This window comes from Pleuronectes platessa, chromosome 19, assembly GCF_947347685.1.
Source record: "Pleuronectes platessa chromosome 19, fPlePla1.1, whole genome shotgun sequence".
Lineage (NCBI taxonomy): Eukaryota > Metazoa > Chordata > Actinopteri > Pleuronectiformes > Pleuronectidae > Pleuronectes > Pleuronectes platessa.
This window is the reverse complement of record NC_070644.1, coordinates 12,307,317-12,331,885: the sequence shown is the minus strand read 5'-3', so window position 1 is coordinate 12,331,885 and position 24,569 is coordinate 12,307,317. Positions and strand designations below refer to the sequence as shown.

The window sequence follows — 24,569 nt, the reverse complement described above, 5'->3', positions numbered from 1 at the left end:
TGTAAGTTCATATCACTGGATGTTTTTAGTGAACAGATTTGCAGATTAAAAAAAAAGATATTTATATATACATTCTCGTATTTATAATTTTCTAAGAAAATATCCAAATCAGTCATCTGCACATGGAAGGAGCAATATGCAAATAGGACAAATGTACAGACCTAAAGTAACGGAAGTCGTTGGTTTTGTCTCAGTGCAGTGTTGTAATAAATTAGAAAAAGACTTGACACAGAACCACAGCTCATTTGTCGTATTTATTTTTTACATTTCATCAGAGAACTCTAGTAAGAGTTTCACTCACACATAATGAAGTTTGAGCAGCAAGAAACGTACAATCAAACAAGTGGAAAACAAACATCAACAGCATATAACTATGTTATGTGCAGACAACCCATCAGAACGGTACATACCCAGTAAAAAAAACTACGATTTTTTTTTTTCTACAACCACCCACAAACTAAATATTTCTCTTGTAAACTTGTGGATGGCTAAATGTATTATTTTGTTTTTCAGTTTGATCTAAAGTCAAGGGTTTCCAGGCTGAACCTAGGAAAAGGGGACACTTACAAAGACATCATGGGATTTTTCCACGTACTCTACGTTTTAATCTCCAGGTTTCAAACAGAAATCTCTTCACAAGATAAATATGTCATGATCCATGCAAAGAATCCACTGTAAAGACATTGGCTGCAGCATTGACAAACCAAATGTTTTTTTTTCTTGATCGTTTTCCTTTCACATCTCCGTCACATTCTCCCTCTACCGCGTTCATCCTCCTCGGCTCTTTTCTACGTGCAAACGTCTCTCATCTGTTTCCGCCGCAACATCTCGTTGGTTTTGTAAACTCTCCTCTCATCTCTTGTTTCAAGCTAAAAAAACATCTCAAAAAGGTCTTAACATTTAACATGGTACATTATAAAACACAGTAAATACCTGTTCTTTGTGTTCAAGATTAAAATAACAAACACGTAAGCATTACATTAAGAGGAAGGGAATACTGAACGACAAGCATAAAGTAAAGTGTACCTTATGATGACCGTGATTTAAGTACCAAACTTAAAATATTTAAAACAAAAAAGTAAGTGATAGGTCACAGCAAACAGATGCAGGTGATTAGTTTTCATATTAAACTGTAAGAATATGGCATTGTATTCCAACGGAAACCATTTCCCCCCAAAGTCCAATTCCTTTATGGACCGCTTAGCACTTAATGCTTCTTGTGGAGTGAAGCAGCAGGAGAACAACAACAATTCTTTAGGAGTGAGTTTGGAGATTTTGCAGATGGTGGAAAAAAAAAAAAAGTAAAAAAAAAAGGGAGTGATGGGAGCTCATGAGCCCCTTTCTTTTTTTCATTGCAGCCTTGCTAGGTGCAGGAAGAGGGAAGGTAGCAAGTAAAAGAGCCTTTCGACTCTTGGGTCTAGTCATTCGGGAGTGTTCATGTCTAGTTAGTGCATGGTTTAGATTGGGGTGTAGTGGTGACATGTTGAAGTCGAGGGTTTTGGCGTGTCATGGCTGAAAGGTGCGTCTGGCTGGGTAAACAAATAGCCAGTCTCAGAAAAAAGTTTGCTCCTGACCAGAACAGATATGTCGAGGGGTGGAGTGTTTTCAGATGAAGGTGGAGTCCATGGTGCTGGTGTCCTGTGCGCTGCGGGCTCGAGCCTCAAACAGCTGCTTTATCAAAGCAGACTTCTCCTGTTCCAGCTGGGCGATGCGCTCGCTCTTCTCCGTCACCTCCTAGATTGACAGAAATGGAAATTAAGTGAGTGTCACACATTCTCCTAAAGGCTACTGCGACTTCTATCTATTGCGTGGGCGGTGTTAAACCTGTGTGAGGAGCCGGTTCTGGTCCTTCAGCCTCTGGATGGCCTGTGGAGGAGCTGGAGGTGGAGGCTGCGAGTTCGCAGACAGCGCTGCAGTCTGGCCGCCGCTGGCAGGGAATGACTGCTGAGTTAACAAAGAGGAAAGGGTGATCAATTATTAGAAAAGCTCCACATCTAGGGGTTTCATGTCCTCTTTCCAAGAAAAACGGTTTGTTATGACGTGTCGTAATTTATTCTCAAAATAGTTTTAAATTACAGATGAGAAAGATTTTCCAGGAACAAAGAAGTAAGATTTCTTCTTGTAGAAGCTTATAGGAACGTTTTGTGTAGAACTGCTTAATGAACTATTAAATAACCCTCCCTAAGTAACAAGCATGTATTTAAAATATGAATTGGCCATTTGATAAAATAGAATTATCATGAAATGTAAACTCAACTTTGTTTATTGTAGTTTTTCAAATATAATTGGACATTTTTATGAATGTTAGAGTGAAAAGTCACCTTGTGTTGACTTCAAACATTTACCGCTTGTTTGCTCAGAGACGAAGTTGAATCTGCAGTTAAAATCGATGCTAAAACACCCGGTTTAATCGTAGAGGTAAATTAAACTTCAGCAGTTTGTACTTACCATACCAGTGCAGGAAATAAGGTCACTAAGGCAGTGGTTGACTTCCTGTAGTTTGGGAATGAGAACATTCATGCGACTCTGATTGGCTTCTGTCAAGAAATCCTAAGAGTAGAGAAAACACACCGAGAAAATGAAATAAACAAAGCAGTTAAAAGGTCTGAGACATGTCAGGACAGTGACACACTGAACTAAAAATAGATGAGTTTTACAATTGAGGTTAAAAAGGATAAAAGTCTGCCTTTCACAGACATATTGGTGTCTGAATTTGTTTGTAGATATGCGCCAGTGTGAAAACTTGTATTTTACAGAATAAACAATGAAGAAAAGATGTGCATTTATGTTTGTATTATACATTAATCCAAATTAAATTTCAAAATCTGTAGGTTCTCTTTTAAATTTATAGTTATTTATAATAAACTTTATTGTTAGACTGTTAAATATCCAGCCTCAATTACATTTCTTTGTCATTAGATATGACAACAACATCTTAGGAATTATTGCCAATATATGGATACTATAATATATAGAAATGTTCTCCATAGAAACCAGTATAGATCTGGCTTTACTGGATACAGATTTTATTGTTTGTGTTGTATTTCATGGTTTGATTTGGGATTACTATGAGGGAATAAGGTCCTAAATTTGAAATCTGCATTGTGTGAGGGAAATATCTCCTCACGAATTTATATTATATGCATTTATCCAGTTATCTACATCACCTAAAAGCAACAGGTTGAATCTCTGCTAGTCTTTGAGCTGCAACAGTGAACTGACCGTGCACTGCGAGTTCTGGCCGACCTGCCGCTGTCTCTCGCTGACATTGTGGATTTGGCCCTGGTACCAGTCTCGGGCCCGCTCCACCACATCCAGGCCCGCCAGCAGGGAGTCCTTCTCCTGCTCGAGCTCCTTCATCTGCTTCAACTGTGAGAGTTGAAAAGGGGATGGCATGTTGAAGGACAGTGACAAGAGGGGACAGGAAAGGGGCAAAATGGAGGAAGAGGAAGGAAAAAGTTCTATTAATACCAGACGAAAACAAACCAGATTTCAAGGAGACGCGACAGAAAGAAAACATTTCCCATGCAGTCAGTGAGACAGCCTTCAGATTTCTGCCAAGATTTAATCGAATCATTGACACTGGGCTGCCAGCAGTCTGCCATGCCGACTGACTCCCGTGTTTTCACAAGGGCATCTGCTGCAAACACTTTTGTGCGGGTGGAGACAATGGCGCCAGACCGATTGTGCCGCACTCACTCCCATCCTGAACAATGTTCAGAGGAGCAATCAGTCCAGCGTCATGGCAACTGCGCAGCAACGCAAGAATGGGGTAAACAGCGGACCCACTTCAACTATGGCCGCCCTAGTGTGTGTGTGTGTTGCATTGAGTTGTGCTGACCAGGCTGTCTATGTGACACACTGCAGGCCTCATTGCTGGCATTCAGCCACATGGTGTGTCCTCTTTCTATCCTCACATCACTCCATCCCTCCGTCCGCTGAGTAGCTCAGTACATTCCACTGACCAGCGCTCATACCCCCGGATCCATGTCGCAAACAAACACAGGACAACACTGAAATCCACTCTGTTTAACACACACTGGTGCTCTTTCCCCATAAGGCTTCACAAGAGAGAGAAAACAGAGTGAAAGGGGATAGAGGAGGAGGAGGGGGGTCCCCCCTCCTCTTCCTCTTGGGCTCTGTGCTTAGAATGGAGCATGACCCAGTGTCAGGCTGTGTGAATGTGTGAGGGCCACAGGCAGGAAACCTACCATAAGAAAGAAAGGGAGCAGAGAAGAGAAAATACACAGAGAGAGAGAAGAGAATTAACACAGAGGGAGCAGAGCAGCAAGTGGCTGAACGATTGTGGAAAAAGTCTGTGCATGTATGTTTGTCTGCTCTGTAAGCACTGAATGGGCAGGCATGAATACACACAGCACCACACACAATAACATGGCACTCACTGCAGAAGCTGTTTGGCCAAAACACAAAGAAGAACATAACAGCCTTTCATATTCATACACAAGGCTGCACAATACAGCAGCAGGTCAGAGAAAAACAAATGGCAACATCCATCGAAAAGGGCCAATTTAAGGAAGCAAATAACAAATGTTTACATTTAGTTTGAAATGTCCGAAAATAGTAAGAAAAACAAAAAGGTAACGTCTTGAATTTTCTTGTTTGGTTTTAAGAGGTTTTAGTTTTAGATTAAAAGAGACGAAAGTAGCGGCAAAACCAAACATCTTCAAAACATGGGAGTGTTTGGTATTTTAGCTTAATGTCAATTATTCAGCTTATTGACTCAGCACTATTCCCGCCCAACGTTCGGCAGTACTCCGTTAGGGTTCTGACTGAAGAACAATCCCTAAAGAAAATAGATTTAGTTTCCTTTTTGATCTGTCGAGGTCATGAAAAAGAAACAGGGCCGATACAACATACAGAGCTATAAAACTGCAGCAAATTCAGGAAACTGCAACTGTCATCTTGTCTGATAAATGAGTTGTAACACTGTTGTTTTGTCGTTCACTTCTCATCACAGCAGAAGTCCACACCCTGAGGCTCCAAAATAAAATCAGCAAACCTGGCGCACAGTTTCTAAAACTAAACAGAAAGACACATTGTTTTTACTACCCTGGTCGTCACACAAATTGAACACAACTTTTTATCTCCTATACTTTCCTTTACACATATAAACATCTTTCGATCCTGAAATGGACCCATTATAGAACCTTTCTCTCTCTCCTCAATAAGAGATCTCCCTCTAACCTCCATTTCCACCTCTCCCTACTCACCCAGAGGAAAAAGTGCAGGGCCTTGCTGCTATAGAGGCTACTGCTGAGTGGGATGAAGACGGTGGTGTAGGCAGCCCACACAGCCGTCCAGGCCGTCCCGGGCCGACCGAGCGAGTCCTCTACTTCTACTAGGCCCCTGGGCCCGACCCGGCTCACTACCATCAGGGCAGAAGCGGGCCAAGTCGGCCTGGGTGGTGGTGGGTGTTGGTGATGTTGGTGGGAGGGACAGCGAGGGAGGGGGAGGAGGACAGGGGCAGGGAGAGAGAGGGAGGGAGAAGGAAGGGGGGAGTCGGTCAGTCAGCCTCTTCAGATGCAGAGGCCGAGAGGGGGGTGGGGGGGGGGAGAGAAGAGAGACGGAGATGTCGACACGGACGGGGAGAGAAGGAGGGAGAGGAGGCGAGCTGGAGAGAAAGAGAAATGGTGAGGCAGGGGGCAGAGACGGAGAGTGAGAGGAGGCACGAGCTGTGGGACTGGAGGTGGGAGGGGCAGGGGGAGGGGGGAGGCAGGGGCCATGGGGGAGGGAGGGGCATACGGGGGGGGGGGGGGGGGGGGGGGCAACTGTGAGTGAAATGGAGAATAGCCTCCACTGAAAAACTTTGTTTTTTACTTTTTCTCAGGACTTTCAGGGTAATTATTAACTATACTCTTTCCTACACACCTACTCTATTCTTTGTCTATAACTTCTATTATCCAATCATACTTAACATAGATAAATAAAGTCTCTGTCTTTACCAATGATCCAGAAAAGCTGCTTATTCCTCTAATGTCACATTTTCGTGACTATTAAGTCGCTTTCAGACATGAGCTCCAGAAAATGTCTGGAAATTTGGGCCTGGACACTTTCCAGAGTTTTCCTGTCAAATATGAAGAACGCAGCAGGAGATGGTCCAGGTCAGGTGCATTGACAACAGGAGGAAAAAACCTGGAACCTTCAGGAAATCTTTTGTCCATAGCACATTGACGCGTCAGCACTATATCACCAAAAGTGTTCGAATCAATTCTTTGACATCTTTGTCCGTGTCCTCTATGTGTAGGGCTCCACTTGTATATCCTGCAATATTTGTATTCCTTTTTTTAAGTCACATTAAAAACATAACTCACTCACTGTACATTTTACTGACGTTTTCCTGCTGTTTTCTCACATGGGCTCACTCCGGACACAATACTTTTGGGGGCTGGCAGGAAAAGTTCAGGAAAATGTCCCCAACAAATGACTTGGATATTTACGTTCTTACATAAATCCCCTTAAAATATACAATATTTCAGGAAAATCTGGACTACAGTACATATTTGAAACAGATAAGCTTTTTCTGATTTTCCTCACACAGATATTAAAAATGTAGAGAAAAATAGTGATGCAATATCTTTGAGCCAAAAGTGACAGCAAAATCCAAGAACGTTTTGTCCAAACAATAATGTAAAACCTACAATTATTTTAACTATAATTATATGAGGGTTATAGTGTAGATAAATCAGTTAACAGTCTCAACTCCACATGTCGTGTACCCAACAAGGGGATTTCAGGGGTTTCAGATTTGAACACTCCAAAAATGCTTCAGTTAGAAAAGTGCTTTATAAAATGCACTATCATTGTACAGTAAGATGATCTCAGTAGCCACGGTAACAGCACCAACTCCCTGATTGCTACCATATGTGAATTTGTGCAAATGTCGACCAAAAGTGAAAAGCGGTGTCTCAAATATCAAATCCAGCAACACATCTGAATTCGATTTTCATTTTCAGTCACCGTTCTGATCAACCGGGTGAGCGTTACAGCCCGATTAGATTTGCAGGGTCTTTGGTTTTACCCGTGAACACGAGTTGTGACACTTAAAAAGGGAGTGGGTTTGTAACGGTGGGCGAAGCGGTCTCACAGGGTGTAGTGCAGGTGTAGCGGATTAATACAAATCCACAACAAACCCACTCATCGCTAATGTCAACACAGAACCCGGATTGTTGAGCAACCAGGTAAATAATGGAACAACGTTATGTCTGTAAACATCATCAATCACAAACAGACGGTGCGTTTGTGTGTGAGTGCGCAGGTATGCATACCATGCCATAATCCACCCCGTTGGATATGGTATGCCGTCTCTGCTCGTCCCGACTCCGCCCGTGTCGCCTGGAGCCGCCAGTAAATCCTGTTGCAGATTCACTCTGAGATCTTGGTAGACCGGATTTCACAACACCTCCAGAGAGAAATGAGGAACAGACTGTTTTAATCTTTTTAAACACACAACACTGTAGCCAGGAAACGTGCTCTGTAATCACCGCAGTCTGGTTTGTCCCCTGATGAACAGAGCTGTGCCACACACACACACACACACACACACACACACACACACACACACACACACACACACACACACACACACACACACACACACACACACACACACACACACACACACACACACACACACACACACACACACACACACACACACACTTCATCTGATTCTAAATCAGTCTAATAAGAAAACACCTCAACATCTATAGATGGAAAATGATGAGGAAGATCAAGAAAACCTGAGGATAAAAAAAAATATATATATATATCAAATTGGCCTGATAATGCATCTGGATTGCCCGTGTGAGCCACAGGAGGGAGCTGTACTCTGCCAATGTTTCTGATAAACAGGGTAGAATGACTTTATTATGTGATACTAACTGAACTCTGTAGAGAGTGATGATGAAAAGGCTCCTTATAAATAGTTGAACAAAGTTCAGTTATCCAAACGGTTTCAGAACAGTGGAAACGTTTCATCACAGGTCCCCATTCACTAGTTTACATTCCAGTTACAAAGACTTTAAACAACACAACATACACAAGATTCAAGAGGCTGTTTTGACATTTGACATGCAAATAATACGTGTTGTCAAATCACATTTTGTTGATTGTACAATTTCCATCATCATCACCAAGGCTGGTGCCAGTTGCTTCGGTCAGTTCTGCATCTCTATGGGTGAATTTAGTCAGATACGATCTCTGGACCGATAACTAGAGTGAGCAGGAGGAAATATGTGAAGTATCTGAGCTGGAGGCTGCAAAGCACCATGAGGAGATAATAGGAAGCCAACTAACCCCAAATTAACATAGTTTTCTGTTATTGGAACAAGGTCTCTCTGTTTGCTTCCCTTCTTCAACTCCCCTTAAAGCTCTGCTCTGTTCCTGTGTGTGGAGTTTGTATATGAATATTAAAAAACTGAGAGGAGTCAGAGAGGGAGTGATGAATTTTGGTGATGTCCAGGGTGTTGGAGGGTTTTTCACTGCTGCAGTGATTCAGTGAGCCCAGTGGCCTTTCTGATGTAATCTGGCCTAATCCCGGTTTGGCTGCATGGGAGAGATTATAACATGAATACTGCTGGTCTGCCCGCCTCTTAGCAGTATATGGACAAAAGTGTGTGGACACGCAAATGTTACATCCGTGTGTGACAACTGAGAATTTCATTACGACACTGTGGGCACGAACACACATCTATTACATCCTCTAATCTTCTTTAAGGGTCTGCACAAGATTTTGGAAGCTGACGGCAGGGTTTCACTTCAATTAAGCTTCTTGTGCGATAAGATCTGACTCGCAATCATTGCAATTCATCCTAAAAAGGTGTCGGATGGGCTTGAGTTCCGAGGGACAAAAGGGACAATCGTGTCCTCAGATTGATGCAACGAGGTTAGAACTAACCACCCCACTAAGCTGCTGTGCAAAGGCACACAGGAGAATACAAACTTCTGTTTGTCCATCTACTGTATCTGTTTCTCCATCTATTCAACTATCTGAAAACACAACAGTGAATTTGTGTAAGCGGTGAAAGCCTAGAGGGCTCGACTGAGAGAGCTAGAGTTACACTCTTACGATTCCAGACAAACCTGGCTACAGAGAGCATGCAAACTAAGATGTGTGAATGCATGCGTGTAAGAAAGAGAGATAGGTAGAAGGGAGAGTAATTGAGAGAGGGAGATGAACATCGGTGAGCCTGTAAGAGAGATGATGAGCACTTCTCTCTGCAGTGACTCCTCCGATATCCGATACAAAAGGGGGAAATACTGAAAATGCAAGCATGCATGCAACTGACCGATGGCTGCTCCCCAATCAGTGTGCCAAGGCGGGGATAACTCCGTCCTCGCTGGGTGGATAAATCTCTGCAGGAATTTATGACGTGATGTCTGACCTGACCTGACCTGGGGTTAACAACGGCCACTATTCAACTTGGCACCCATGTTTGGAGCAGACCCCCTTCAACGTGATTGTTTGAAGCTGTGACGTAATGGTGATACCTGGGAAGTGTCGCTGTCAGAACGGGAACAATGACAGTTGTCATGTCCTGTGAGACTCCTGCTGAATGAGATACAAAAACACAAGCACCATGGATGCATCCACTGTGCAGTTGCGTGTGCGTGTGCACCTCATGGATCACTGCCTCCAATCAAATTATAATACAAGAGCAAAGCTGGCAAGGCTGCAGTGGACACATCAGCTCAGTTATGCATGCAGTCAAATGGCCTGCTAATGGGAGTTTGGTCTCAAGTGGAGCTCTGGTACTCGGAATCCAACCCTCCAGCACTTCTGTGATCAGATAAGATTTGGTTTTACTTTCTGGAGCAACAGGAAGAAATGTGCAAACCCAGAGAGAGAGAGAGAGAGAGGAGAAGTGACAGAAGCAACTAGCACGAACCCTGATCATGATGATGATATTTGAGATTATGACATTTTGAAATCAACAAAACATGATTCGACAACACATATTATTTGTATGACGAATGTCCAAACAGCTTGTTGAAGCTTGTCACCGATGTTGTGACACATCTTTGTAACTGGAATATCTTTCACTTTTCTTCTATTAAACATAAACTACTGAAAATATATTGTTCCACTATTCTTTTACATCACATGGTGCCACTTACTTGCTCCTTGGAGCTGCGGTGACTCCAGAGCGAGTGACTCGATGGTTCGGACACGGCTCTGCTGAGGCTGTGTCGGTTTGGCGGCCTGGTTCGGCTCGGTCCGGTAGCACCCTCCCTCGGGAGCGCCGGGAATCCGCTCCAAACTCCGCCCGGACCTCTCGAAGACCGCGCCGTACCTCGCCGGCCCACACGCGGGGTACCCGGGCCCCTCCTCCGACCTGACCCGGCTCTGGAGCGAGGATCCCCGGTGCTGCTGCGGCTGCATGTTGGACGCGTTGCTCGGCCCCAGCGGTCGCACCTTGTTCTCCACCCGGGTCCCGACGCCACACGCGGACAGCGGCGCGGGTTTCTGCGGTTGCTTCTGCGGGTGCACGGCGGCCTGGGCCTTGAAGTGGGAGCTGTTCTCCGGGTTGAGCATGGAGTACCGCAGCCCCGCGACGAACCGCTCGAAGGTGAGGCATCCATGCGGCGGGGTGACCCTCCTCAGGCAGCCCAGCACACCGCCGGGCAGTGCCCGGGTGTCCGCGCCCTGCCAGCGGCTCTCAATCTCCGAGATGTGGACGTAGCCTCGACCTCCGTCATCCAAGATGTCAAAGAGGGTCCTCAGGCTGTGGAGGAAGGCTTTGGGGAGACCATCTGTTGAATACTCCGTCTCCTTCGGCTGCATTTGGCCACTTTTAAAGCTCTCACTCTTCCCCTGGAACTCTTCTTTTCTCGGCCCAACTCTGCCGTAGATCACCGACGTCCCGTTGAGTTTGCAGCCGCGGTCAGTCGCTATCAGAGCCATGGAGGTAGAGACTGATGATCCAATCGATCAGAAACACGCGAGCACAAGTCCGCTAACAGAGTGGAAACACAACCCTCAACACAAACAGGAGAACACACCGGTTTACCGCTCACTGAGAAGCCGGGCTCATGTCTCTACGAGTTTTTTTTTTTAGCCTGGAATCGGTCTATAACTCCCGGGTCTTGTGGGTCCAGCCTCCGCCGCCGCCGCTCTGATCCATACTTTCCTTTTTCTGCCGAGGACCGCCCTTCAAACGGCCGTGCGCGAGCGTCCCGGGGCCTGCCATTGGCCGCGATGCGCACGAGCCGTCCCCTGATTGGCGCAGCCCCGAGGTGGGCTCCAGTTTGAGTTGTGCTTTTGTTATCACTGACGCTGCTGAGACGTTATTCATAAAGATCTGGATTATATTATATCCCCCTCCCCTCCCCCCTCTACTCTTAATCAGAAAGAGCTGAGCTAACTATCACCTTACACACACGGACTCACACACACACGGACGTAACACAAACACGCGCGCGCGCACACACACACACACACACACACACACACACACACACACTACGGTCACCACGAGGAACACCATCCTTTTGTCTGACTTTAAACCCAATGAAATAAAGTCCACAATTTATCAAGTGTGCAAAGTCATAAAACAACCCCCAGGTTCACTTGTGTGTAATAAAGTAATTTTAGTTGCTCATTCTGCCCATTGACAGATGGTCTTTCTGCATGTTGGATTTCAAAGTAACAGCCCCTCACACACCATATCTCACAATATTAAAGAAAATCTTGGATCTGCACCGATATAAATATAATGGGTGCCCATTCCTGTGCATTTGATTTCACTGCATTTACATCAGAGCTACAATCAGTCTTCAATGTAAGATTTTGTATAAAAACCCATGATCTTTGAATGACCTCTGATGTATTCTTCTTATGCTAAAATTAAAAATAATGTAGTTCATTAATTCTATGAGATGTTAATCCAATCAACAACCATTGATTATCGATTGGGTCACACTTTACAGAAGAGCCCTGACGAGACCACTATCCAGTGACAATAAAAACAACAGCCAATACTATCAAAATAAACCCTTTCATCAGGCATCCGTTCTGCACTCGGTCCCTGCACAAAACTTACTTCAACCTTCACACAGTCCAAACACATTGCAGCCATATCTGGCACATCAGTGAGACTTTTTCCTCTTTCTCCTCTCCCAGCGGTGAGTCACAGAGAGAGAAACTCTCGGCCCCTGCACAACCCTGTGTTTCTCTGCGACATGCCCAGACCTGAATCTCCCATCCCATCATGCACTGACGTATGCAGCAACGGCCGGTAAAGACAATGTCACAAAGGCCTCCCTGTGATTCAGGCCTAATGCTTCCCACTCAGGTAATTATTCCTGTCAGACCTGATATTGAATCATATGTTTTCCCTATTACAGTATGTTCATTAAGTCCACTGTGCAGAGGCGGACATAAAACGCACAATCAATATATCCCCTCAGAGCAAACACAAGAGCCCCGTTTGACAATCACTCTCAAACCAGTTGTTCTAGTTAACACATTAATTTGTGGGGAATTGATAATGACTCCGGGCTGGAGAGCAGGTCCAAGGGATCACATGCTCAAATACCCAATAATACCGCTTCAGAGTATGGATTTCGTCCAGCAGTGGTTTTGTATGGGGCTCTTCTTCTACACATTTACAAATCTGATTACAAACACACACTGAGATCATGAATACATTTGCATACTCATTCGCAAATAGTCCGCTGTTGCAGATTTTTTACACTTCTATAAGACTGATTACGCACACAGGGATTGGAATACAGTTACACAACCCTCAACACACACTGTTTCAAACTTGGCTCAATAGTTTTGGCCATTCTGCGGTGGAACAGGTTTGCTGAGCTTATCTTGGGACTTTGTATTGACGACCATCAAGTGTAGAGAGCCTCACCAGAGCCTTATTCCTTATCTCAACTAGGCCCTATAGAAATGATGTTTACCCTCATCGGGACCAGGGATCCCTCTGAGGTTTCTACGTTCTTTTTTACCCTGTTAAAATGATTTTTTAGTAGTTTTTCCTTACTCTTGTTGAGGGTTAAGGGCAGAGGATGTCATACCATGTTAAAAAAAGCCCTATGAGACAAATTGTAATTTGTGAATATGGGCTATACAAATACAATTTGATTGATTGATTGATTGATTGATTGATTGATTGATTTGGTCCCTTTGAGGTCTACTGGTCCTCACAAGGTCAGTGTTTATGCTGTAAAAGGTCACAGAGTATTGCTACAATATTGGTTCTTCCACCTTGGGCTGGAGAAACACTGAAAAATGTATTTTCTTTCTGTCTTTTTTGGACTTTTTGAGCATTTTCAGGGTCGATTGTTACACAACAAAAGAGTCAGAGAGTGATGGAACAAGGAGTTAGACACACACACACACACACACACACACGGAGTCCAGTTGCAGCTCAGCTCAGTGCGATCACTCAACCCACAGTTAGACAAGTGCACACTCACTCCTGCTCCTCTGGTCTCATGTTGTCACGCATGCAGTGCTGCAAAAAAAAGCTACACACACACACACACACACACACACACACACACACACACACACTCATGCTCTCTCTCTGTAGGATTTATTAACCATGCCAAGCATCCAGCATCCTCGTCCATACCGCTGATCGTGTCAGTCACTGTCCACTGTCCAGTTAGTCCTGTCAACCAACGCACACGCAGATCTTCTCCCTCATTATCTCCTGTTTGCTCCCTGTTCCTCTAAGTCATTCCCTTCAGCCGTATCAGTGTGCATGTGACAAAGGATCTGAGAGCTTATTCAATTCATGAAGCCTGCTTTTTCCAAAAAGCAGCAAGAAAGAGACAGACACACACACAGAAAGAGACTTCAAAACCTACAAATCCTGGAGGTGTTAAATCAGATTTGAATTGCAGTCAGGGGGAGGACAAGAGAGGAAGCTGGAGTCGGAGTGGAATGAGACTGCACAGAGATGGAGAGAGAAAAGGAATATTAAACCAAAGTCAAGAAATCTCCCCTCATGCACGTTTTCTTTACTATGAGAATTTCCCATCCAGGCGTTTTTCTCCTATTCTGTGTCAGAGATTCTCTCCACTGCAGCTCGTGTTTTCAGCTCTTAGAATTCCTTTGGCTTGTTCTCCGTGAACCAAGCGCCTGGACTTTGGTCACTTCGTTCTTTCGAGGTGTTTTAAGTACGTTTGAAAGACTCTTTTGTTTCAATGGCCTGCACTGCACGGTGCAAAATCTGTGTAACCAACACCTTATTGTACAAATGAGCTTAGCTACGCCAATATCAGAATGTAATCATCACTCATTTCCCTTTTGTGGACACATTCAACCACAAAAAAACGATTCTGTATATTGATGGAAACTCACTCTAGATTTTAACACTTAAAAAATCAAAGCTCTCGTGATTTAAAGCTGTTTATCAGCACTTGTCTTTGTGAAGGAGATGGGAGCTGCACCTGGATAGGCTCATCTCCAGAGCTGTATGTTTTTACAAGGTTGGCAGTTGTTCAAAATGGTGATCTGTCTAAAAAGCAGTATGCAAATGTATAATTTATTTTATTATTTGCATTTTGGTGATCTTATATTTGATCCACCTCTGATCCTGCATGCAATAAGAAAGATATGGAGTTGTTTATGTATTATAACATTTTGAATTGTAGGAGAGGCATCTTTTTTAAAGTAGTCACATTCCAATGTAACAGGTAGCAAGAATATAGTATATATTTGATCATCTGAATTAGATTTTAATACTTGTGCTATGATTTACAGACATCGGAGAACCCAGTTCACTCTGATAGCCACAGAGCATCTTGTCCTATTTTCCCCCCTTTGTTTAGTCTAAAACATGAACATGTGGGCGTCTTTATGTCTGTGGGAGAGGATGGATCTTTGCAGCGTATCTATCACAAAATATTCTTACATTCAACATCCAACACGTCACGTTAAAAGCACCAGCTTATATAACGTGCTTGAAAACAGAAAACTGGTCATTTACTGGGTGAATTTATCCAAAAGGGCATGAAACACACAGCTCTGCAGATCACATGAGGTATACAGTGACAACTAAAATCTGGTTTTGGCAGCACCGCTTTAATTCTGTTGCATGTCAAACAAACATGTCCGAATGATAATAATACCGGATCATAAGCTTAACATCTGATTCCTCATAAAAGAAAAGCCAAATAATTCTGCACCTCTGATTCAGGAACCAATCAAAATGTTTATAATATAATGTTTTTTATTTGTTATTAAATTCAAAACCGACACTTCATTCATGGGGTTTATTGAGGAAATCCCACAAATGGGTGACCTGAAGGGGCACAGGGGCCTCTATGCCATAGATTAGGTGTTTGGTGCCAGTCTCCAGTATGTGCCTGTGTTGGGATTTAAAAGACGTGTCTGGAATAGCATAATAATGAATTTCTTTTCTGTACTTCAAGCATTTTGGTTTGACTGTCTGCATGTACATTAAAACAAGTATCTTCATATATTCAAGAACAACTGAGCCTCAAGATACTTCTTTATCAGTTATTTACAGTGTAAATATGTTTATTTATGATCACGTTCAATCTATTACATCGCCATATTTTGTCTTCACGGGTCCCTTCGATTCTTCCGGTTTAGGCACTGGAAGAAACAAAGAGAACAGTAAAATTTAAGCATAAAGGTCAGTGATCTGTCCTCATTTGGTTCGGCATGACTGAAGAACAGAGCGGGCATAGCTACATCTGTTGGGGAATATAGGGCCGAGGACCAAAAGATGATAAATACATGTTCTTATGAAGACGATAGCCATGAATAAAGACGAGCCTGTCTGCAGCCGAACACTCTACTCACGCTCTGGTGGGGATCTGTCCGGGATTTTTCCTGTTTCCAGCAGCAGCCAGAGATCTGAGCATTTCTGTGATTCCCAGCGCGTCACAGCGTAACTGCCGACTGAGGAGGCCACTGAAAGAGGGAGGAGAGGGAAGGTTTAGAAGCTGCACTAACATCTCTCCTGTATTCAAATACATTTTTGTCTTGTTAGTGTCCATTTAAAGTCCAGGTTTCACCTCTCACCTATTGAAATGAGCAGGCTCCACTGAAGAGGGTAAGGAAGTTTCCTCTGTATAACCTTTTGAACGGCAATTAAACCAGCAGCACCTACAAACACAGCACACGCCACATGAGGTGAATTCACGCCACTGATACTTGAATGTTTGTTTAGTTAAGACATCCAGGCACAGGATGAACATTTAAACGTCCATCAAGAGGCAGGGGTTGATATATTGGACATATCTCTATATTTACATTTTATTTATTTATTCTATTTTGTACTTTCACTTACTCTTTTGTCTACCTTTGAAAAGCTGCTGCTGTAACAAGTGAATTTGGATCATATCATATCTTATTGTCTATTGTAGAATTATTCTTGCATTAACGTGTTATTCTCGACACTGATACATATTATCCTTGGCCCTCCACCTACATATTTTCTTTGTATACACAGGACACACGTGCAGCCTTTCTGGAATAAAACTGGTGTAAAAAACCTTTATATCTTACAAATGTTTCGAGTTCATGTAAAAAAAAAAAAGGAGGGAGGGGGGATTATGACTGTATTTCTAAAGCGAGAATCAGGTAACAGAGCGAAGTTCCTACTGTCAAGCAGACTTTAGACAAAGTTCATGTAAATTGTGATTTTTATTTGAACTTTTCTGTATTATTAATACAATAGTGATAAACAATGCACATCAGAGCTTATACTATAATAAAACTGAAATAATAAAAACGTGACCATCAGCACTCTTCCTCATCTAAAGGAAAACAAGGAATCTGCACTCGTAGAGCACAGCTCCCCCCTCTGGTGAACACTGGTCATAAGAATGTGTGTGTTTTCTTCACTGTAAATTTCATTGGTCTTTATTCTCACTGTTGGACATTTTCATCAGTAACATTTAACAGAAGATTTTCCAGATCAGGGACTGATTTAGAGACACTGGGACAAAGGCAGTAACAACAACAATATAATAATAATAATATTGACAAAAACTTAAGCGTAAACACATTTACAAACATAGACAAAATAATACATGCAGAGCAACAAACACCTGTTTCAAAGCCATTTAATAATTAAAAACGTATCAAATAAAGCAATAAAACAAACTAAAGTTGGAAGTGATGTTTCATTTTTTAAGTCAGATAATAATGTATATGAATATACATATATGAATGATAAGACAATGGGAGTGCAGGGGAAATGAAACTTACCCAGTATAAAGGTCCCAGTTCCCTTCATGAAGGCACCAGACTGACAGGCAGCATAAGTCTCTAAACCCTGAGGAGGACAAACTTATCAAGACATGATTGGTTCTGCTGTAACACATATACACAGTTTTCTTATATATGAATATATTACAGAGGTGTCCTGTGCTCAGTGTCCTCCAGGAACAAGGGGCAGCAAATTAAAACCCACCGGATGTTTAGCGACCAGCGCGTCCTCCACTCGTCTCACACCGATATTCACCATGTTTCCTCCCGCTGTTCCAGTTAAAGTCACGGTTATTAGTTTGTCTCGGTGACACTGTTTGATATTATAAAACCATCCTGTGTAACTTCTCTGTGATGTTATACAACTTCCGTGCTGCAAAGAAAAGAGTCTAATCAAGAGAAGTGAGCAGCAGTTTGCTTGAACCAGTAGCGACATCTAAAGGAGAGGAGGAGGTACTTCAACTGCTCAATACAGTACATTTTCAAAGATGTGTACAGGTCACTTTTGATACAGTCACAAAAATATATGAAAAGTATAAATAATTATCCTGTTGCAGATATTTGAGGGACATAATCAGTCTTAACTATTGTTGTTGGTATTTACAGAAGTTCAGAAGGACAGATAATGAATCTTTAGGAATTAAGACGAGCAGATCATGAGTAACATGTTTGAAACATTTATTTTGTTTCAATGCAATTGTTATTTATTTTAAGACTCTTTTTTCCACATTTTAAGCCACTTTCGTCAACAGTGGTTGTTTAACCATGCTCTCTCAATGAGCCATGACTTGACTATTGTAAAAACATGAAGATAATTATTAAGATATGATAAGAAGTCCTTTATTAGTCCCACAATTGGGAAATTTGCAATACTACAGCAGCAAGAGTAAAAAAGACATCAGCAAGTAATAAGTTACATGCAATACCTAAGTGTAAGGAATATAAAGAAATATATAAACATATGAATGTATTAAACTAATTTAGATAATCTGTTATCGAGTATTTACAAGGTAATCTGGTCTAGTTTTCACACATTAAACTTAGAATTTAGAGATTCCATTATTATCCTGTCAGAGTAAATAAGGGTATTAGTTGTTTTTATGAAATCACCATTATAAATTAATCTTAGTCCATTAATGGGTCTTGCAACAGCTTCAGCAAACAGATGGTCACACGAGATTTGGAGCTTAAATAAAGTTATCGCCATGACCTGTTTCTGCTATGCGCAGAAATCAGGCTGCCATGAGACGCTACCCTCTGTTACCCCCTCTGTTGAACTTTGACACCGCAGTGATCTGGAGGGCTCAGCCGCAAAGTGTCTCGTCCAGCGAGCAGGCGAAGGAGAGGAAGATGTGACAGCTGGAGAGAAGAGAATCCAACTGCTGCTGAGGCCCGAGCAACAACACAGAGGCTCGAGTTACCAGACAGATGCAGCTGAACATCTGTCACTTGTTACATTCAAGAAACTGAAGGAAAAAAGCTGAAAGACTTTAGAGATAAAAGGGATGAATATAATTCAAATCATTGTTTTTAAATAATGACCATGTTGTTATCACATATTTCATCTCATTCACTGAATCATATTCATAAACCGGTAAGTTATCACATATTTTCTTCTCCTACACCTATCAATACTCAACTCCAACAGATGAGGTTTAATTTTATTTATTGTCATTTTACATTGGAAAAGCAACTGTCAGTTATCCCCAACTGTACTTCCATTCACATATTGTAGCTCTTTATTTCTAGGTGATTAATGCTTATATTCTTACAAAACAAAAAGATTTCAGACACAATCTGTACACGCTATCCAAATCACCCCCCCCCCCTCCCTTCAGCCCATCTACGACAAATACGGTAAAATGGGAGCCAAGGTTTAGTGCAGTGTTGAAAACCTGTTCTCACTCACACACACACGCACGCACACACATAAGAAACAATCAACAGGTCGCATGTACACGTGGGAATAACATGCGTAGTGTCTGGACTCTTCACCTAAGACACGTCTAAGCAGGTGTGCACTGTGGGTAATACAAGTAGGGCAGGCCTTTAAGGACAAATCTGGAAACGGAACAATTTAACTCGGGCCGCTATGTCTTAGATAAAAAAGCAGGAAATGCTTCTGCCTGTAGAACCACTGTACAAAATAAAAGTGGGGTAATTCAAGTTTTACACTCCGAGACGTCTCTCACGTGGAAGATTTTAGTGACGAGGATGGTGTGCAGTGTTTTCATGGAACATCTGGAGGGGCAACAACCAGGGAGACTCTTTCATTCAGGATGAGAAAAGTAAACACAAATCAGGTAACAAGGGATGAAATGTTCAGTCCCCCTCCCCCATCCATAAGATGTGAGAAAAAGGACCCCACTCTATTATCTGTTTACCTTCAAATATCATCAGGACAAAAGCACATTTCATAACCGCTAGTTTAAAATAAATATATAGCTAAATTTCTTCAAAAAAATAACCTTATAGCAAACTCCACAACACACACACCATAACCCTGCAGATGCAAGAAAATACCGCAAAGAAGACTGGAGCGTGTTAAAATCCAGCAAAGTAAGACTGACTGGAGGGATTCAGTGTGTCAAACCACAGAAGAAGAGCAGACTTTGGTAAAGATCATTTCTTCCTTTTTGTTTCCATGTGATCATTGAGGAACTCATGTCTTGAGAAGACAGGATAATTCATTCATTTAATTTTTGTGATAATGGAAAAAGATGGACTCAAGTACCAAATAACATCAGGAACCGCTTCTAAAATAGTAACTTTGAAAATGCAGATTTTGTGATGTATATGTCTAATCAAAGTGACCTAAAAAAAAAACTAATGGGTGGAGAAAACATCGGAAAAAAATTAAAGCCTTTAGTTGGCAACTACTTTATTACAGAACATTGAAATTTTTTAACCCACCAGTTGATTAAATATGAAATTTAAAATTGCGTAATATGGCCCCTTTAAGAAGAGAACAGACATAACGTTAGTGCGGCCTGTAAACCACGTTAAGCATTTCAATGTCCTTCAGTACATATTGGCAGCAAATACACAGAAGCATACATACACAAACATACATACACACACACACACACACACTATCTCACACTCAATACTGGAAGTGTGGTTCAATCAGTGAAATCTGTCTGATGCGTGTCGTGGTTTGCTGCGTGGAGAGTGCGACAAGACAGGGAGGCGGCGAAGGTGTGCGTGACCATGAAGACGGCGGCTGTGCACACCAGAGAGGTCAGAGAGGGAGCGATACAGTGAAAAGGTCCATGTCCCATTGTACCAGCTTGAAAGACGGGTACGGAATCCCCCGTTCGCACAGACGTCGCCGCACCCAAGCGGCCGAGGAGGAGGAGCGAAAAAGTGGATGACGACAACTGTGCGTCTATGACTGTGGTCCAAAGAAGCTTGTCCAGTTCAACAACAAGACGACTTGTTCCCCCTCACACACAAAACCATAGCAGCAGGTAGAGCTCGAGGGTGTGCCCCCTCGAGAAAAATAAAGACAAAAAACAAACAAACAAAAAAATAATAATATTAATAATAATAATACACTTTCCCCGTCATCCAAATGAAAAGCAAGCTATGGAGAACTACCAGTTCTGGGAAGTGGCTGATGTCTTTTTGCTTTATTCTTCTTTCCTCTCCTCGGTCTTCTTTACCCCCGGAATCCAAACAATCAAGCAACCAACATTGTCCTCTGTCGTTAGTCTCTCGCCAGCAAATTTCCCGTTTAGCCCTCCATACCTGCTTCCCTGCCACAAGTCAAACCCAGACCCCCCCCACCCCAGTTCTTCCCCCATCCTCTCCCAGGCGAGGATGAAGGCAGATCATCGTTCGGGCTCTGACTCCAGGGCCAACACTCGCTTGCGCTCGCGACACTGCTTCTTGTGGGCGGGCCAGTCCCTCTGCTGGCACTGGGAGCCGCAGTAGCGGGCCACCTGGCAGCGACCGCAGATGTTGAACTCCCGGAGCTGGGAGAAGACAAGGAACAATTTAGGATAAGAAAACAAATAACCGTGTGAATGGGATTAAAACATTTGATTTTGAGACAAAAAGAATCATGCCGGTATAAGTATAATTATCAAGATAGTTATAGTACATACCCTCCTCTCAATGAGTGAACAGGGAGGATAATGACACTCATAGTAGGTGCACGAGCACTCCTCCTCCTCCACCAGCTCCCCGTTAGCGTTGTAGTAGCGTGTGCGGCTTAGCTCCAGATACTGCTCCTCCACAGGGTCGGCCGGCACCTGCTGGATGGCCAGCCAGTACAAAGACTGCTCTCTGCACAAGTAAGGGAACACGAGTAAAAATATTACAGCAAAAAAATGAACAGAAGTAGCCGCCATTAGAAAATCTATGTTGTGTGGAGGGAGGACGTGCAGCAGGGTGATACGGCACAGAACCTAGTGGAAACCCGACAGTTCTTAAATTCAAGGCATTAGGCGAAGTATTAACAGACATGAGAAAAAATTCATTCAGCTAGAGCGGACGTCAGATTCGATAATTAGCATTTGTTTAAAAGGATATGGGACGGGGGGGAAAACTGCAAATTTGTTTTTCTGAGAAATGATCTGTTTTTCTCAGGCACAGGAACAAGCCAGCCTGGAGCCCTTAATAAATCACACTGGTTTCATTTATGGAGAAAACTTGTGGTCCTACCTTTGTTTGCTGGAGATCTCCTCCGGTTTGGGGCTCCAGCCCACTGGCACCAGTCGCAGGTTGTCTAGCCGGTTGTCCACTGTCACAGAGTTGATGTGGATGACTTGGAAACTGGGTGCGATGCCTCCTCTGTGCTTCTCCCTGGGTCAAGACATGGATCCAGATGTTAAGTGTTGTCACTTATATACCAACTGGAGCTCATTAGAGCTATAACATTTTTGTAGATGGCTACTGACACTGCACAGATTTATGGATGCGGTGATGCAGGTTTGCTTCTACAAGACCATGAGACTTAAGTGGAAGAGAAGCACAAGCGCACCCTACAAAAGATCGATGATAACATTCACAGCAACCAATCGGCAAAAAAAAAAAAATTACACACCCCTTCTCCAATCACTTTTTTTTTGCAAGATACTGACTTATTGCAAAGTTTTTGCGATAGTTGAAAGAAGTTATCTTGGACGGCAGAGGGGGAGGCAGCTTCCGTTTTTAGTTGATCACAACCACAACAATCCCTCAAGGACAATTCCACAGAGAGGACGTCTGCCTGCACAGTCGGTTGACTAGAGATACTCTAACAAAAGAACCTGTGTATCATGAACTTGAATGAAGAATGAACTTACCACAGCAGCTCGTGCAGCGGCCTCCCTGCCCAGCGGCCTTTACCGATGTCAAAGGCGTAGGCAAAGATCTTAGCTCCGTTGCCATCTGCATCTACCTCCATGCGCGCCTAGGATTTGAATATAAAAGTTTACTATCAGAAAAGAGGTCAAACAAACACAATAATAACTTTGCACATGAATGGATTTACCTCAAAGGCATAATTCTCCACAAGCGGGATGTCCTGCTCGTCAATTAGTGTGTATTTTGTCTGGAATGAGAAAGTTTAGAGATTAGAGAAACCTGTAAGTAGCACAACTCTTACAAGAGCAGCACAGTCTTATTTAACACTGTGCCAATATTTAATAGAAACTTTACAATAGGCGCTGCCAGTGTGAGAACCATATAACTCATAAAATAGCATAATAGCATATGAGCAACATGCTGAGTCTGCCTTCTCATAAATAACTATGTGTATTTAAAACGTTCACCTGCAGGCATTCATAAATAGATTTTGTTTGAAGCCTTCTACCCAAAGAACTACACATTAAATAAATAAAATTATAAGTGATAGGCAAATGCAAATTCTTCCAGAGGGGGGTTTGTGCCTAATGTATAACCACCTCCAGCAAAGACCATTCAGAACTGTGCACAGTTTAACTAGTTCACACAGAAACAGCACAACTTCTCAAAGGGTGGCCTGTTTGCAGGGACCAGCCACTGAGGGGGATGTTCACATTTTCCTATTACGGAACTTGCCGTTTGAGTCACAGTTGTGAACAGGCATAAACAAAGATGGGGGTTCTCTTTTGAGTATCATCATTCTCCATATCAACAAGAAAATAGGCGGAATCAACCTGGTGGAACAAACCAAACTGCATGCATCATAACAAGTCTTACACCAACCACATTTGGAGTCGAGATGCAACAAATTCATATACAAAAGGAGCAACTGGTTTCATCCACTCCAGAGCAGCCTGAGCTGAGTTAGTGGGACATGACAGCCCCGTGGAGCAGGGGTCAACTCAGCCGTGGTGATGTCCACAAACCAAAAGGTCGAAACGTGACACTGCCGCACCAAGGGAAAGTGTGTCGATCTAAAAAGGACCATCGGTGACGCCATGTGAAGTAGATGGTGCGAGTGCAGCTTAGGAGCAGTGTTCCTCCGCAGGTGGGCGAACTGAACCGTCTGCACCGTTTATCCCCAGTGTGAGAGTCTTGTGACACCGGCAGCCAGGAGCGGTTCTGTGCTCAGTCGTAGTTCAACGTCGCGAAACTTGCGTAGTTTTTAATCAGATATAATTATAATAACAACACAATGCAGGTTCATAGCCACAGTTGTTGAGCCGTGTGTGTGTTGTGTTGCCGGCGCTTTGTCACGTTGCACAAAAGAATCAGTTGATGGAGCATGGCGATGGCTTCCTCATGAGCAGCCCGTGTAATCCAAATAACAGCTAGCGTGGCACTGCTAGCTCAGCCGCCGAGCGTCAACACGAGCCACCGCCGACGAGCTAACAACCGTCTGCACCGTCTCTACAGCAGCCGACACTGGGAATGACACAAAACACACAATGCGTGGACCCCCGGGACGTTATTTCATCGTTAAATGTTGGCCAACATAGCTAACGTGCTAGTTAGCGTTAGCTTCGCAGCGACACTGTGCGGCGGCGGAGGAACAGTCTGGCTCGGCACGGCCGGCTTCTCTAATCCGCTCAAAAGCGGCTAAAATAGGCGCCGTTTAACTGCTCCCGCGTCGGCGAAGGCTTGATAAACATCGACGCGGGAGACAAGCGGCGACTCCTCGGCTCCAAATGTCTCTTTTGCGGCGTGTTTTTGTGATCCCCGCGGGCCCTCCCCCGGCCGCACATGGCAGCCCTGAGATCCTGCTCACCTTCCCGGCCACACGGCCGAGCCGCACGATCCCCAGCTTGAAGTCCGACATCGGGAGGGACGGGCGGCGGTGACAGAGAGAGGCGCGGGGTCCGACCTGAACGTCGCTCGGGTCTAAACCTCGCCGGGCCAGCCCCTCGGCCCCGATGCCAGTTTGGGTGGACCAGTCGGGTGTTCGCGCTGA

At 43.5% G+C, this 24,569-nt stretch overlaps 3 protein-coding genes across 4 annotated transcripts; all 3 read right to left on the bottom strand.

Annotated features, from left to right (window-relative positions):
* Positions 1-241: 241 nt before the first annotated feature.
* On the bottom strand, positions 242-11,145 carry sapcd2 (suppressor APC domain containing 2). 2 transcript variants are annotated; one of them, XM_053411500.1, is made up of 6 exons: positions 10,138-11,145; positions 7,287-7,420; positions 3,223-3,369; positions 2,449-2,550; positions 1,825-1,944; positions 242-1,734 (listed from the first exon to the last, which is right to left on the bottom strand). In XM_053411500.1, exons 1-6 carry the CDS (start codon positions 10,922-10,924, stop codon positions 1,606-1,608), a joined length of 1,419 nt encoding a protein of 472 aa, XP_053267475.1. In that variant the 5' UTR covers positions 10,925-11,145; the 3' UTR covers positions 242-1,605. The 2 variants fall into 2 exon arrangements, with proteins under 2 accessions (XP_053267475.1, XP_053267476.1); XM_053411501.1 differs by having other exon boundaries at positions 1,825-1,941.
* Positions 11,146-15,046: 3,901 nt separating this feature from the next.
* tmem141 (transmembrane protein 141) lies at positions 15,047-17,626 on the bottom strand. The gene is made up of 5 exons (XM_053411499.1): positions 17,433-17,626; positions 17,228-17,294; positions 16,037-16,120; positions 15,815-15,925; positions 15,047-15,604 (listed from the first exon to the last, which is right to left on the bottom strand). Exons 1-5 carry the CDS (start codon positions 17,484-17,486, stop codon positions 15,543-15,545), a joined length of 378 nt encoding a protein of 125 aa, XP_053267474.1. The 5' UTR covers positions 17,487-17,626; the 3' UTR covers positions 15,047-15,542.
* Positions 17,627-18,876: 1,250 nt separating this feature from the next.
* On the bottom strand, positions 18,877-24,514 carry zmynd19 (zinc finger, MYND-type containing 19). Its single transcript, XM_053410896.1, has 6 exons — positions 24,387-24,514; positions 22,707-22,766; positions 22,519-22,625; positions 21,896-22,036; positions 21,337-21,517; positions 18,877-21,204 (listed from the first exon to the last, which is right to left on the bottom strand). The coding sequence occupies exons 1-6, from the start codon at positions 24,435-24,437 to the stop codon at positions 21,061-21,063; spliced, it is 684 nt and encodes a 227-aa protein (XP_053266871.1). The 5' UTR covers positions 24,438-24,514; the 3' UTR covers positions 18,877-21,060.
* Positions 24,515-24,569: the final 55 nt, after the last annotated feature.

Bases quoted from the DNA above. Each gene is read 5' to 3' on its own strand.
- sapcd2 (XM_053411500.1), bottom strand. From the start codon at position 10,924: ATGGCTCTGATAGCGACTGACCGCGGCTGCAAACTCAACGGGACGTCG. The intron at 7,421-10,137 runs GTAAGTGGCACC...TTCTCTCTGGAG, and splicing joins ACCGCAGCTCCAAGGAGCAA to GTGTTGTGAAATCCGGTCTA. The intron at 1,945-2,448 runs GTAAGTACAAAC...TTGTTAACTCAG, and splicing joins TTATTTCCTGCACTGGTATG to CAGTCATTCCCTGCCAGCGG.
- tmem141 (XM_053411499.1), bottom strand. From the start codon at position 17,486: ATGGTGAATATCGGTGTGAGACGAGTGGAGGACGCGCTGGTCGCTAAA. The intron at 16,121-17,227 runs GTAAGTTTCATT...CTGTGTTTGTAG, and splicing joins AACTGGGACCTTTATACTGG to GTGCTGCTGGTTTAATTGCC. The intron at 15,926-16,036 runs GTGAGAGGTGAA...TCCCTCTTTCAG, and splicing joins GAGCCTGCTCATTTCAATAG to TGGCCTCCTCAGTCGGCAGT.
- zmynd19 (XM_053410896.1), bottom strand. From the start codon at position 24,437: ATGTCGGACTTCAAGCTGGGGATCGTGCGGCTCGGCCGTGTGGCCGGG. The intron at 22,037-22,518 runs GTAAGTTCATTC...GTCTTGACCCAG, and splicing joins CCGCTGCACGAGCTGCTGTG to GGAGAAGCACAGAGGAGGCA. The intron at 21,518-21,895 runs GTAGGACCACAA...TTACTTGTGCAG, and splicing joins GAGATCTCCAGCAAACAAAG to AGAGCAGTCTTTGTACTGGC.